General features: G+C 48.8%; 1 protein-coding gene across 1 annotated transcript; it reads right to left on the bottom strand.

The window, feature by feature from the left end:
- Positions 1 to 584: 584 nt before the first annotated feature.
- smc1a (structural maintenance of chromosomes 1A) lies at positions 585 to 13,233 on the bottom strand. Its single transcript, XM_086042267.1, has 26 exons — positions 12,812 to 13,233; positions 12,320 to 12,508; positions 12,052 to 12,164; positions 11,652 to 11,855; positions 10,667 to 10,905; positions 10,334 to 10,592; positions 9,986 to 10,126; positions 9,833 to 9,915; positions 9,663 to 9,762; positions 8,998 to 9,105; positions 8,725 to 8,910; positions 7,587 to 7,766; positions 7,187 to 7,333; positions 5,995 to 6,132; positions 5,793 to 5,909; positions 5,595 to 5,701; positions 4,867 to 5,008; positions 4,643 to 4,788; positions 4,412 to 4,565; positions 4,178 to 4,285; positions 3,423 to 3,579; positions 3,142 to 3,296; positions 2,435 to 2,586; positions 2,293 to 2,362; positions 1,585 to 1,695; positions 585 to 1,269 (listed from the first exon to the last, which is right to left on the bottom strand). The coding sequence occupies exons 1-26, from the start codon at positions 12,918 to 12,920 to the stop codon at positions 1,189 to 1,191; spliced, it is 3,696 nt and encodes a 1,231-aa protein (XP_085898393.1). The 5' UTR covers positions 12,921 to 13,233; the 3' UTR covers positions 585 to 1,188.
- Between the last annotated feature and the right edge of the window lie 416 nt (positions 13,234 to 13,649).

Genomic DNA, 13,649 nt, shown 5'->3' with positions numbered 1-13,649 from the left:
CCTTATGACACTCACATTACGCCCTATACATGTTTTGCGCAGAAATGCAAAGTCTTTTGGTACTATTTCAAATCAGCCATTTGTGAAGGTACTGGGAAACTCCCATTTTTCGACTTTGTTTTGATTTATAGGGCTGCTATATTATTCTGGTTTTAACAATAGCACAGGGGCAGGAATCATATCCCCAACTTTATGATTCATTTTGCGCGCTGATCTTTTTTTTTTCCTGCAAGCGGAGCAAAAGTGACACATAGCAACGGGGACGAGTGGCTATTGCGAATAAAAAGGAGCACAAGTGTACGCTCCATTTGTGGCAGGGTATACCTCATTATTTGTGTCGCTAATAAATTGGCATGGCTGTGAGCTTGCTTGGACGCTGCTGCCCCCTGCAGAAGTTTCTCCTTGCAAAGTGAGCCTCTCTTGAAATAGTCTTGACTAGCGGCGCCAACTCTGCTTATGGAAAGGAATGACTGTCGTGCAGTGTGCAGCGCAAGCATTCGGGACTGTCGCGAAGCTGCTGTGCGCTTCGAGGAAGGAAAGACAATGCCAGTAAATGCTCCATTCGGAAAGTAAATGTGAGAGCATTTTAAGTCATTCCGTTTTTATTTGTAGAAAGCAAGGCGGTCGAGGAAAGACACCGGAGGGGAAACTGCCTCACTTGCAGGAAGCTTTCCATTTGCCTAACGGACGTTGAGAATTATGCTCGGGGGAATAGAAACACATCGCAGATATTAAAAAAAAAAAAAATTTAAATCCTGCGTTCTTGGTGATGACTGTTGGGCTCCACAATCCAGCACAAAGCCATAATCATATTGTAACGCCACCGTGCATATTAAGCAGCACAAACCTAAATGTAAAAGGCAAAGCTTGACATCGCACTTCCGATGACAAAAAAGTTCTGAAAACAATTGTCACTTTTACTTTGTATTCATTTCCAGGAGATTCTCAAGAGTACTAACTGAAAACAAATGTTGGAGTCATTTGTGTACATATAATCTGCTTGTAACTGTCTGAGGCACAACCAATAACTACTACTATTACAAAAAACTAACAGAAAAAGCATTTCCTAGAATAGCATATCCAAACATACATTATAAAACAGTGATGGCAAATATGATGCTACAGAGTACAGAACAAAATGAAGGAATGAACGTTTCTGGAGAGTTTCTAGTGACGGGAGAGTTCGTCCTACTCGTTGGGGTTCGGGTTGGCGTCGGGATACTGGACGAGGTCAAAGGTGAGCACTTTGCTGATGACACAGTCTCCTTGCTGTGGGCGAGAAGGGAGAAGACAAGCCGCGCAACTTTAGCTTTGGGCTAGAAAATCAGTTACGAACGGTGTTTGTTGTGTGGAATTGATTGTTATTAATGGGCGCACACCGCAGTCTACGCTCTACTTGCGGGTTCAAGGAGCAGCTGTTGGAAGGCTTACAATTACCGGAACTTTGTGTATTTTGACTGAAAAATCTGAGGGGAGGGAAGCATTTTAAAATGTAGGAGAAAAAAATTCTAAACGAGAAATACTGCCGGATTGACATCACTACAGGACGTCGAAGGAGACGTGGCTGGAAGAAAAGCTCCGCACCTCCGGATAAACCCCGATGAGCGAGTCGGCTTTGGTGTAAAACTCCTCCTTCAGGGAGATGACGATGGCCTGGAAGTTGAGCACGGACTGGTCTTTGATGTAGTTGGCCACCTTGGGAGGGGAACGGAGGATTCATTTGCAATGACGACGACAACAGCAGCAGCAGCAGCAGCAGCAATCAATGGCTACATTTACACGGACACATTTATTCGGATTCAAACGCCTGATCGCAATACAAATGCTTCATGAGCACACCCCGTTCGGAATATTCCCACCCGATCGAGCCCATTGCCGTCAAGATTTTATTCCGAACCAGAGGGGCGTTTTATGTCGATGGACAATCCCATTGGCGCGCATGAAAACATTCCTTCCGAAATTTCGGAACAAAGCCTGTTTACCGTGCATGTCTGTGAGGTCAGTGGAAATGGGGAAAAATGCGCAAAATAACGCTAATGTTTAAAGTGCAAATGGACGGAGCCATGCCGTGTTGACACGTTACGACGTCTTCCGTTTCCGCTACATTCGGTGAATCTGCACGGCAAAATGATTTGTTCCCAACAAACGTGTGATGCGCGAGCCGGCAAATCCGAATCGGATCAATTTTAGTGTCCATGGAAAGAGTGCTTCCGATCACAATTTGAATCCAAACTCCGATCGGCGTAGAGACATTCGGTCCACGTAAAGGTAGGCGGTGACTTGGGGACAGACCTTGCCAATGTTGGTGTTGTCGAGCGCGGCGTCAATCTCATCCAGCACAAAGAAGGGGGCGGGTTTGTAGCTGAGGCCAGCGGGAGAAAAGGTCAGCAGCCCATGTGGCCTCCGGGGGATATTTGGCCCGCGTTTGTCTCACCTGTGAATGGCGAAGAGCAGCGCCAGGGCCGCCACAGTCTTCTCTCCCCCAGACAGGTTATCCATGGGCCGGAAGCGCTTGCCGGGAGCCACGCAGTTGTAGTTGATGCCGTCCAAGTACGGCTCCTCGGGATTTTCCGGACCGAGGAAAGCCTGCGGAAGGAAGGCGCGCGTGCTGGTGACGGACGGGAACCGCGTCGCCTTTCGCAAAGCGCTGTAGTGAAATTGTCGCGCCTCAAGTCCGACTTGTTACGCGACGTCGGCGCGCCAACGTTTCCCACCCTTTCCTTGACGAAACAACGTTTGGTGCCAATTGGCGCTCAAATGTATATGAACAAAGCGACTACATATGCCAAAGCAATTTCTTAAGCAAACAACCTAAATCGACCTTCATACTGAGTGAGATCTTTTTTTCTCAGCTGCTCGATCCATCTTGAAGACCTTTGCATATCCTATTTGAGGATTCAGAAGAACCCGTACGGCCTTATGTGTCATCGCAGCAGTTATTGCGGGCGTTAGGCTAGTGTACTTTTGGAGCCAACCGCAAAGGCATTTCGACAACAGCAAATATCGGCGACAGACTAGGATGAGCACATATCCTCATTGGATCTCGATTTTTCGATGGGTTTACTTTGGAAGTGTGACCTCGGACGCTTCACGCGTGACGTCTGCAAGCGGCGGCGAAGGCCGAGCGAGAGCGCACACTACCTGAGCGCTGCTGTTGCGCGAGAGGGCCTTGTAGATCTCGTCGATGTTGTTGGACACCAATTCGAAGCAGGTATTGAAGCGATCAAAGCGTTCCTTCTTGATCTGCTCGAAGGCCTGCTTGGCCTTCTTGGCCCTCTTGCGAGCGGCCTCAAACTCTGCGTGCAAAAAGGCGGCGGTCGTCACACGTGGCCTCGTGGGCGGCGCTAGAAGCGGGCCTCGTGGGCGGCGCTAGAAATGGGCCTCGTGGCCGGCGCTAGAAATGGGCCTCGTGGGCGGCTCACCGTCGCTGGTCTCTTGGAACTTGTCCCTGACGCTCTCCAGCTTCTCCATGGCCTTCATGTTGGGGGCGCTGATCCTCTGCAGGATGCTCTGCTGCTCGTTCAGACGCTGCTGCAGCGTGTTGGTCTCCGCCTTGATCTCCTCTTCTGACAAGGTGTCCTGCGGGGAAACGGGGACTTCTTGCGTCGCGGGCAAAACTCTTTCAAAGGCAAGCACGCGCGACCACAGAACCGGAAGAGCTGGCAGCCATACTACCGGGGGAGCGCTAAGCTAACTGGGCAAGTTGCAGCCGCCTATTTCGCGTGTCTTTCCACGGTGCAAAGAGCTCATGGAGCTCATGGAGCTCATGGTGACCCCTCCCCTCCTCGCTTTCCAATAAGCCCCATCCCTGTCAAGTATCGCAATCTCCAAAAAGAGGAGGACGAGGAGTGAATCGCGCAAGGGGAGTCGCAGTACCCGGAAAATACCCGCGAGCACAAGCGCGGGAGGAGCGTGTCAACTCCACACGGGAAGATTTCAAGGCGAGACCTCTGAGAAGCGCAAGCGCGCACCACGAGCCCGCCGGACTGCCCCGTTATTGTTATGTAAGTGCTTTGTTGAAATGCGCCATAGAAACGAAGTCCTATTGGATGCTACTTCAAATACGTGCTCATTCCGAAGCCAAGAATGTCATCGAAGGAAGGACGGCCGAGGAGCGCGCACGCGTGTCGAGCCAGAACAAGGTCACGTGAGCCTGCTGTGCGGCGGTGGGTCTCGCCTTCAGATCTTCAGACAGGTTGCTGTAGTCGATCTCAATGAGCGCCTCTTTAGCCAGAACGCTGCTGGACGTCCTCTGGCTGCTCGACTCGTCCGTCTGCGAGCTCCCCTAAGTCAACACGGGAGGGGATGGGGGGCGGGGTGTGTTGAGGACAGGAGAGGAGCGGAGCGGAGAGGATTAGAGAGGATCGGAGAGGGGGCCGCGGCAGTCCCGCTCGACGGCGCTGCTCCGTACCTCCCCCTGGCTGATGTCGTCCATGGTGCCCGAGCGAAGGGGCAGCCTGATGTCCTGCATTTTGCAGGCCTGCAGCAGGTTGTGGCGGTCGCTGCGCTTCTGCTCCAGTTTGGTCTCGATGGCCGTCACTTCCTTCTGGAGTTGCGTCAGCTCCCTGGGAAGCACCGACAGGAGCCCTTGTAGCGGACGCCTCTCGCTCAAAGGACGAGCTGCTTGCGGCAGGCGGCTTACTTGTTGGCGCCGCCCAGTTTCTTGCGGATCTCCTCCATGTCGTGGTTCTTGTCGTTGACCTCCGACTTCTTGGTGAGGTGCTGGTTCTTCAGGTCTTGCAGCTGCGCCATCGTCTCGTCAATGATCTTCATGTGCCTGTGCTCCTCCTGACGCAAAAACAAGAGCGCGTAGGCAGAGCGGGCAGAGCGGAACGGAGAGACGAAGGAGCGTCGTCGCGCCCGTACCTTCTTCAGTCGTTCGATTTCGGCCTCGTCCTTCTTGACCGTCTGCTCCCACATCATGACCTTCTCCTGGTCCTCCTTCAGCTGGTTTTTCTCGTAGTCCACTTGTATTCCCAGGCGGGTCTTCTGGGTCTCGAACTCAAGACTGAGAAAATACTCCATCCTCACTGCATGTCACTCATACTTCCAAAGAAAACAAACGGCGGCGCCTTGCGAGATGAGCGTTTGGATTGAAGAATTGTCCGAGATGCGAGCGCTCGTCAAGGTGAATTTGAGACCGAGTATGAGACGCCGTACGGTGGCAGCCAACTCGAGTTTGGCAGGTAGTGAGCAATTCTTTATCCTCTGCAAAGAATGACACCGCAGCTCACTGAGCAGATACTGAGAGTCTCCCTGTCTGTCTGCATTATACTGCCCCCAGGTGGCCAAGGTGCGCACACCAGCAAGAGCGGCACAATGTCCAATGAAATGAAGCAGGGAATGTGGAGAAAACGGTTGGCATTGGATTCAAGGATGACATTACCGTACGTTTGAGAATATTTGACAATATTAGAAAGTGCCATTTTTCTTATTGCGACAAGAAAAGTAGGAGGCCGGAAGAGATGAATGGCATCTCCATTCATTTCCACGGGGAAAGATGAGGTGAGAAAGGAGCGCGGTGACCTTGCAAGCTTGGGCAGGAACTGATTGAAGGGGCAACATTGAAGGCAGCGCCGGCTGAACTAACTCACCGCTTCTTGGCGATCTCATTCTGCCGCTTCACCTTCTCCTCCTCAAACTCTCGGATGTTCCGCACGCCGATCTCCTTGCAGAACTCAACAAAGACCTCATCCTCCACCTGAAAAGCATTTGAGGAATCGTACGGGCCCGCTCGGCACATGACCAATTTGAAGGAAGAGCAGAGCGCATCTTTTGTGCTTCAGGCTGACCAGGTTCATGCGGTCGCGGAGGTCGGTGATCTCCCGCTCGCGCGACTGGATGATCCGCTTGATGTCGTTGATGCGAGGGCCAAAGTTTGCCAGTTCGCTCTCCAACTTGGATTTCTCCTGCAGGCCACAAAACGTGTCGAAAAGGGGCGGGACGGGGCGAGACGGGGCGGCGTAGGGCGGGGCCGGCTCAAACAAGCGGTACCTGCATGTTGAGAGAGAGGTGGCGGGTTTTGGTCTGCTCCAGGTCGCTCTGGGAATACTTGAGCCTCATCTGCAGGCCGTGTGCCTGCGACTGCACCTGACGCAGCTCCGCCTCTTTCCTCTTGGCCTTCATTTGCTCCTGTCAAACAAGAGACGTGTCTTGCTTTGCTTGATTGTTGATGATACTTTTATGGAGAACACTGCGCAGGATTTTTTTTCCTGGCTCAAATTGATCACGTTACGATTATGATCACGTGCATATGCTGAACCCCCACAAACCTTTTCGGAGTGATACCGCTCCCGTATTTTCTGAACTATAAGCCGCACCTTTATATAAGCCGCACGCACTCCATTTTTTTTCAAAAGAATGAAAAAGCAATAAGCCGCACCTATCTATGTTGAAAAATGAGATATTTACTGCATTTACAGAACGATGCTGAACTGCAAATGTACATGCACGTACCTGAAGAGATTCTTTCCTAACAGTGCCTTTGTACACGGCAGCAACTTTGCTGACTGAAGCGAGAGAAAATAACCTCCGGTATTTATTTATTACCATTTGACTTCCCGCTGCCGCCTCCAACGTCCCGCCATAGATTCACCCATGCTAAGTTTGCGTGCTTTCCTTCCTGGATAGCAACATCGATGGCCTTCGACTTCAAACTTGCATCACACCAACTCCTTCGTGTGGGTTCCATGATGGAGGGGGTGAGGATTTGAAAAGAATTAACTGTCAATTTGCTCAAGAAAAAAGTAGCGTATTCTTCTATGCATTGATTGTTTCCCCTTGGTTTTTATTCTAATTCCCGTTAGAGCGCCCCTAGTGGTGGAAGAACAATCCACACAATAGCCGCACCTTTTTATATAAGCCGCATGGTTCAAAACCATAGCCGCACCTTTTTATATAAGCCGCACGGTTCAAAACCTAGGAAAAAAGTAGCAGCTTCTGGCCCGGAAGATACGGTAAACAGAAAGCCCAAACGATGAGAACCTTGTTGGGCATGAATAAAATTTGGCTGAAATGAGATGTTAGTAGAACATTGTTGTGAGCCATTTCATGACGACCGTTCACAGCCAGAGGCAGAACACGTCGGCCTCCTGGTTTTCACCTGGCAGAATGTCTTCATGCACCCCCTTGTGGTCAGAGTAGTGCAAATGAAGGAAACCCTGAAAGTAGAGACAAGCCGACTGACCTTGAGCTCATCGGTAAGTTTCTCCTTCTTCTCTTTGAGCTTGTCCACCGCTTTCTCATCCCAGCGTCTGGCCTTAGCCTTCAGGTCGCTGGCTCCTCCCGAGATGACGCCAGATTTCTGGAAAAGGGTTCCATCCAGGGCCACGGTCTGCATGTGGGCGCACCAAGAGAGGTTGGGAGGAAAGGGCCATTAGCCCCTCACTTCTCCTCCAAAGCGGCGTGAGCACAAAGTTTGGTGACAACCACCACCACAAGCATACACGAGCGCGTCCTTTGGCGGAACGTCCCAAAGGTTGCACATTGGCCAAGGAAGAATTTTTTTGTCCCGGATCCCCTCTGATCATGTGCAAGTGTACTACCTAAGTGTTCCGCGGAGAAGCGTTTGTCAACGCGGCGAGTACCTTGTGCCTGTACGGGCCTCCGAAAGCAATCCTCCTGGCGTCCTCCACATTATCGCACACCAGCGCATTGCCGCATGCGTACTGCAGCGCTTTCTTGATGTGAGGAGGCTCGTAGCGGATCACGTCAATCACCAGCTTGGCCCCTCGCAGCTCTCGAAGCTTCTCATCCGTTGGCTTCACCTGTGATGAGACAAGACGGCGCGCGGTCAAAATAAAGTCAAGCAAAAATGATCTTTGGATATCTTGCATGAAGGGAAGTGGGTTTGGAATGAGCAAATGATCAACAACACCACAGTAACACGGTCATATTTAAACCAGGCTCATACTGTACTTGCAAACCTGTTCTGTGCCCTGCACCCCAAGAAGGCTTTTGAGCTACTTTATCCTCGGCGCCGTTGGGCGCAATCTTCCTGCCAATTCGATATGCATTGAGGGGAAATTAAAAAACAAAGCCAATCAATTCATCTCTTGACTAATGGTTAAGATCGCAGTTGAACAGGCAGCCACGAATTTGGATGGACTGAGGCGCTTCCTTCTTCAGCAAAGCATTACAGTTATCCATTTTGAACAAGACTTTTGCACTTTGGCAAATGTATCTCTCTTAGCTAATTTCACTCATTATTGTTTACAAAACATGCATACGGTACTTCCAATCTTGAGGTGACATAATGCCGCATGGCTTCCGTGGAGTGAGAAAGAGGCGGAGTGCAACCACACTTCCCCGATAGTGGAAGTGTTCAAAAGACTTGGTGGATTTGTTGTCTTGCTATTTGGAAGACTTTAAATTGGTTAATAATGTGTCAAAAAAAAAAAAAACAGACCAGTAGTATCAATTTGTGGAAAAAATGTGAAAGTGAGCATATTTGGACAAACAGTGTCCAACAGCGACGACGTGATCTTCCATCTCCCTACATTTGGAGATTTTTTTTCTCGTAGTGGCAAACCTCAAATGTCTTCGATTGCATCCCGGTGAATAAGTGAGGTCAAGTAAATCAAGAGGTGTTTTGCTCCAATTATGGGGTGCCTGGTATGTCTGCACTTGCATTTTTGGGGGGGCGATTATTGGGCCATGAGAGGGCCAATCCAATCCCATCGCCGCATTATTGGTGAGAAACACAACAATTGCTGCGCCTTTCACCTCCAGGTAGTCGAGAGGCAGGAAGGTCTCGGGCTCTCCTCTCTGCTCCTTGATGTACTGGATACAATCTCTGCCCGTCTTCTCGGAATCAACAATGATGGCGTCCATGTTCTTCCCCAAAACTTTGGTCACAGCAATCTGGTACTTCTTCTGCGTGGGCTGGCACAAGTCAATCAAGCGGCCGTACTGCAGAAAGAGTAAGCGGGCAGGCCGTGTGTGGCGTGAGAGGAATTTGCGCGGAAGACAGGAGAGGAGCGAAAGGGGAGCGCTCACCACTGAGCCGGGGTACAGCCGTTTGATGCTCTCCATGATTTCAGCCTTGCGTTGCTGTCGACTGTTCTCCTGCCTGTCGATCCTGGCGTCGCCGAGCTGCTCCATGACCTTGGAGCAAAACACGGCGACACGCTAACGATGACGTCGGAACCAGGGAAAGAGCGGTTATCGGCCGGGCCGATCTTGACGGATATCGGCATCCGCCTTTTTTTTTTAAAAAAACTCTTGGCCGATAATAAACCAATTTAAAAGTGTGTTGAAATCAAAACAAAGACATGTGAAAGTTAAAACTTTTGTCATTTTGAAATTTTGGAGGACTTCATTTACTGTAAATATACTTTGACTTTTAAAGACATGCTGACGACCTTGGGTGCTCCCTGAACTTTTTGTTAGAATTTGATAAAGATGTCGATTGTCCAAAATGTAGAGTCATAATAATCATAATAAAAGCCAACATTATGCAAATGTGAAAAATTGTTCAACAAACGTATTCTTGAAGACGTTTCAACAGAGTTAAGAATGCATTTTTTGGGGGCCAATATTTTCTTTTTTGACAGAAATGAAAATCGGCCCCAAATATGGGTTCGCGGCCTAATAACCGGTACGGGCCCTGAAAAAAACATATGGGTCTATCTGTAGTCGGGGCACGCAAGGACTGCGCCGACCTGGTTGAGCTCCATGTTGATCTCGTCAATCCTCCTCTTGGCCATTTCCACTTCCTCAGTCAGCTCCTCCTCCATGCGTTTCTGCTCGTCCAGGGACTGCCTGCGTAAGCGAGGGTGGAGGTGTGAGCTCAGCCTACTCCACCAGCTTTTCACAGGGCAGTGTAGCAGACCTGCTGGTGGTGATGTAATCCTCCAACTTCTCAATGCGCTTCTGGTTCTCCTCAATCTCGCGAATCTTCTGTTTGATTTTGGCCTGAAAAAGCGGGGGATTTAGGCCATTGCATGTGGCAATGTGGCACGGGCTCCAGCGGTGCCTCGATTACCTCCGTCTCCACTTTCTTCCTCTCCTCCAAGTCAAGGCGGTCCTGGTCAGCTTTCTGGTCACGGTTGAACTTCTCCAACTCCTGAGCCAGGGTGGCCGCACGCTTGCTGGCCTCCTCCTTCAGCCGGTGGTACTGCTTGACCTGCAAGCGAAACACACACGGACGGTGGTTGCAAGTCTTTCACGCTGGGGCTGTCCAATTTCGAGGGATGCCCCTATCACATTTCTTAGGCGCTCCCATCTGTCGATGCGATGCCATCGTTCCGTGGGTACAGACCTTTCGTGCCGTATATTTCCAATGTAAAAGACGCGCCTTGGCTCAATAATGCCAAACCCGAGGCGATGGTACCTGGTTCTCCTCCAGCGTGAGGTCCTGGCCCTGGCTCTGCGCTTCCTCCTCCATGCGCTCCTCAAAATCTTGCTTGGCAAGCTCCACCGCTTTCATCTCCTTGTCGAGCTCGTCCATGTCCGCCTTGCGTTTCTTGTACATCTTTTGGGCATTCTGCAACGATTTGCGGGCCGCCTCCAGCTTCTTGATCTTGTGCGAAGTGTTCTCTTTTGCCTTGATGTACTGCGGCCTTTTCTGGTTGAGCTCAGAGTCCTTCTCTCTGCGGACAGAAGCCGAGCCATCGGCAAGAGGAAAGCCAAGCGCCAAACCTCCATCGAGACAGCGGTAACTCACTTGATCTCTTTCTCAATGGTCTGCTGCTCCCTCATCAGCCTCCCGAGCTCCTTCTTCTTGTCTTTCAGCTCCTCCTCCACGTGGTCCATCCTCTTGCGGTCCTTGTCGATCTCCTTGTTGCGCTGAGCCAGCTCTTTGTTCAGCTTCTCGATCTCCGTCTCGTTGTGGTAGAGCTTGAAGAGCTGCAACTGAACGCTGGCCCTCGCCACTTCGTCCTTCAGTCGCTGGTAGCGCTCGGCCTGGATCAAAGATGGAGGGCAGACACAAAGGTGGCAGGTTCGTTTGATGTGCTTTAACCCTTGTGTGTGGTGCTCCTAGTTTCCTTTCAATGCTATCCTTTTCTGTGAATACTCAACAGATATTTACTACATCCCAATTGCAAGTCATACGAACATTGTTAGTGTTTGCCCTTTACCTTTGTTAGGTCACATTTATGAATTCATGGGCTACTACTTTTTCCCTAATAAAAAGGAATTAAAAAATATATATATAAATAAATAAATAAAAAGAATAACAATGTGTTATCACCATGAAGAGAAGATATGCCTCAGGTCTTTTTTTTTTTTTTTTTTTTAATAAAAACCCACTAACACCATAGAAGGGTTAAAGGAGAAGAAAAAAAAGACATATGTGAGGTACATCGGGATTTTCCCCCACTACCATTAAAGTTAATACAATGTTTAGAGAGTATTAAATTGTTTCGAAATCATATTTTAATGGTTTCTAACCGCTGGTGAAGTTAGATCTTTATGCTTGTGTGACAAATACATTAAATGTATGTTACTCAAAACCATGCCTTTTATGAACGTATTGTTCCAGATTTATTTGGTCTCAATGGGAAATTTAGTCGTGCAACTGTAAATATTGGCGTCAAACCCTTTCTTCAACCAGACCGGGACTTCTAAAAGCCCAAAGTCCAAATACAAGCAGGGTACGCAGCACATGAATGTACTGCACAAATATGGATTGAGTTCAACGGATTCACCTCCTCTTTCTCCTGCTTGGCCTCTTTGCGCTCGGCTGCAATGTTCTTCTTGCGATGGTAGTTGAACTGTGTGTCCTCCTCTGCTTTCACCATCTCCTTCTTCCTCCGGTCATACTCCTGGGCCAGCTCCCCTGAGCGCGAGATCTCCTCGAACAGCGCCGTGCGCTCCTTTGGGTTCTTCATTGCAATAGATTCCACGGCTCCCTAGAGAAACAATAACAAAACCACCACACCATGTGTAAAAAGCACATTCATTTATTTGAATGACCACTCTCTTTACAAATAAATCTCTTCTTTCCCACACGGCAGTTATGCAATTCTCTGACAGCCCAATACTGTGATGGTATTCCGAGCCATTTGGAAGGACACAAAAATGATTCTCGTAAGTATTCTGGCTCACCTGGAAAACCAAGAAGTTTCGAGCCTTGATGAGGATGCCAAGTTTTTCCAGCTGCTCGCTGTAATCGGGCAAGCCCACCACTTTGTTGTTGATGCGGTATTCAGAGGAGGAACCTGCCCACATAATTAGTCAATAGATCAAACGTTCGGAGAACGCAAGATTATGTCGGATGGCTGCAAGTTTGTGTCAACCTGCTCAAGAAAATTCAAAAACTAGTCTCAGACAAAACTGAAGACCATCAAGTGTGACCATCAAAGTAGGTTCCTACCGATGATCATCCTGGTGAAGGAGCGTTCCTCTCCATTATCCTCCTGATAGACCATACTGACAAGAGCTCTGTTGGCAGCTGGCTTCCCAACAGGTGCCCCGTGGATCAGATCCTTCAGAGTCTTCACACGCAAGTTACTGGTCTTCTCCGCCAATACAAAGCTGATGGCATCCATAAGATTTGACTTTCCTGCAGACACGGTAGATTGTCAAGTTGTGAGGTGTTGGCAAGTAGCATTTTTTTTTTTACACACATAGACAACTGTAGATGAAAAAAAAAAACAGGATCGTATTATCATTAAGTTGAGCAATTGTTTCTAATTGAATATGTAAGAAGTGTACAGCAGAGACGCGGCCACGACATGCCAACTATTGATGCAGAATATATATTATCATATGAATAAACGAAACGAAACTATATACGACCTCAATTCGATGCATTTGCTGTGCTGTAGTTGCAGCGATTGCGAGCACTTTGCATTAGCAAACATACCAGATCCGTTGGGGCCGATGATCGCCGTGAATTTATGAAAGGGTCCGATGATTTGCCGACCTTTGTATGACTTGAAGTTTTCGATCTCTATGAGTTTTAGGTAACCCATTGTAGGGGTAGTTCAGTCGCCGCAAATGATGCGGCTCACCTGAAGAAAAAAAAAACAATAAAATCAGGCTAGTTTTAGCTAATGCTAGCTAGCGATGTCAGCTGCCTGGAAGAGCTCTCACAACAAAAGCATGCACGCAAGCAAACAAGCGTCTCTGCTCAGTCTGATGCCAGACGATACGACCAACTCATCGTGGCGTGCATCTAGTCGTAAAGCTTTGCAATTCAGTCATAATCTTGACTACTCGGACACGATGCAGCGGTGACAACAATGCGCCATTTTACGATCCAACAGGAAAAGCTTTGAGCGCGAGAGTTGTAAACTCGCAGTTTCTCGCGAGATCCAAGATGCTGCGTTTTCTCTTGACTTTTTTTTCTTCTCGGAAATATAATGCAGTCGAAGTGATAATGATAAGTAAGTAAATACTGGTATTGTTTTGTATATAATCAAGTTGACCACATAACCAAAACATTGGATTTTTTTTAATTTAACGAACCTTTTAGGCGTTACCATGGATACAGACGGCCACAAACACAGCGGAGTGGTGTTACGCAAGCGACTGCCTTGATTTTGAAACAAATTTCATCTTACAGGGTGAGTGCCGTTCTCAATACAACGGCATTGCTGATTCAGTGTAGCTTTACTGGGAAATTTGAACAGGTGCACAATAATGGATAAACTGACTACGCATCGTCATTTGGTAAATGTTGGGCGATTAAACCACTTTCA

Source organism: Filicampus tigris, chromosome 1 (assembly GCF_054856515.1).
Source record: "Filicampus tigris isolate MCC_2025a chromosome 1, RoL_Ftig_1.0, whole genome shotgun sequence".
Taxonomy (NCBI): domain Eukaryota; kingdom Metazoa; phylum Chordata; class Actinopteri; order Syngnathiformes; family Syngnathidae; genus Filicampus; species Filicampus tigris.
Note: the sequence above shows the minus strand (reverse complement) of the source record. Positions and strands in the feature narration are given on the sequence as shown.

Coding starts and splice junctions, on each gene's coding strand:
- smc1a (XM_086042267.1), bottom strand. CDS start 12,920: ATGGGTTACCTAAAACTCATAGAGATCGAAAACTTCAAGTCATACAAA. Junction 5,910..5,994: donor ACCTCTCTCTCAACATGCAG/GTACCGCTTGTT, acceptor TGTGGCCTGCAG/GAGAAATCCAAGTTGGAGAG. Junction 3,580..4,177: donor ACCTGTCTGAAGATCTGAAG/GCGAGACCCACC, acceptor GTTTCCCCGCAG/GACACCTTGTCAGAAGAGGA.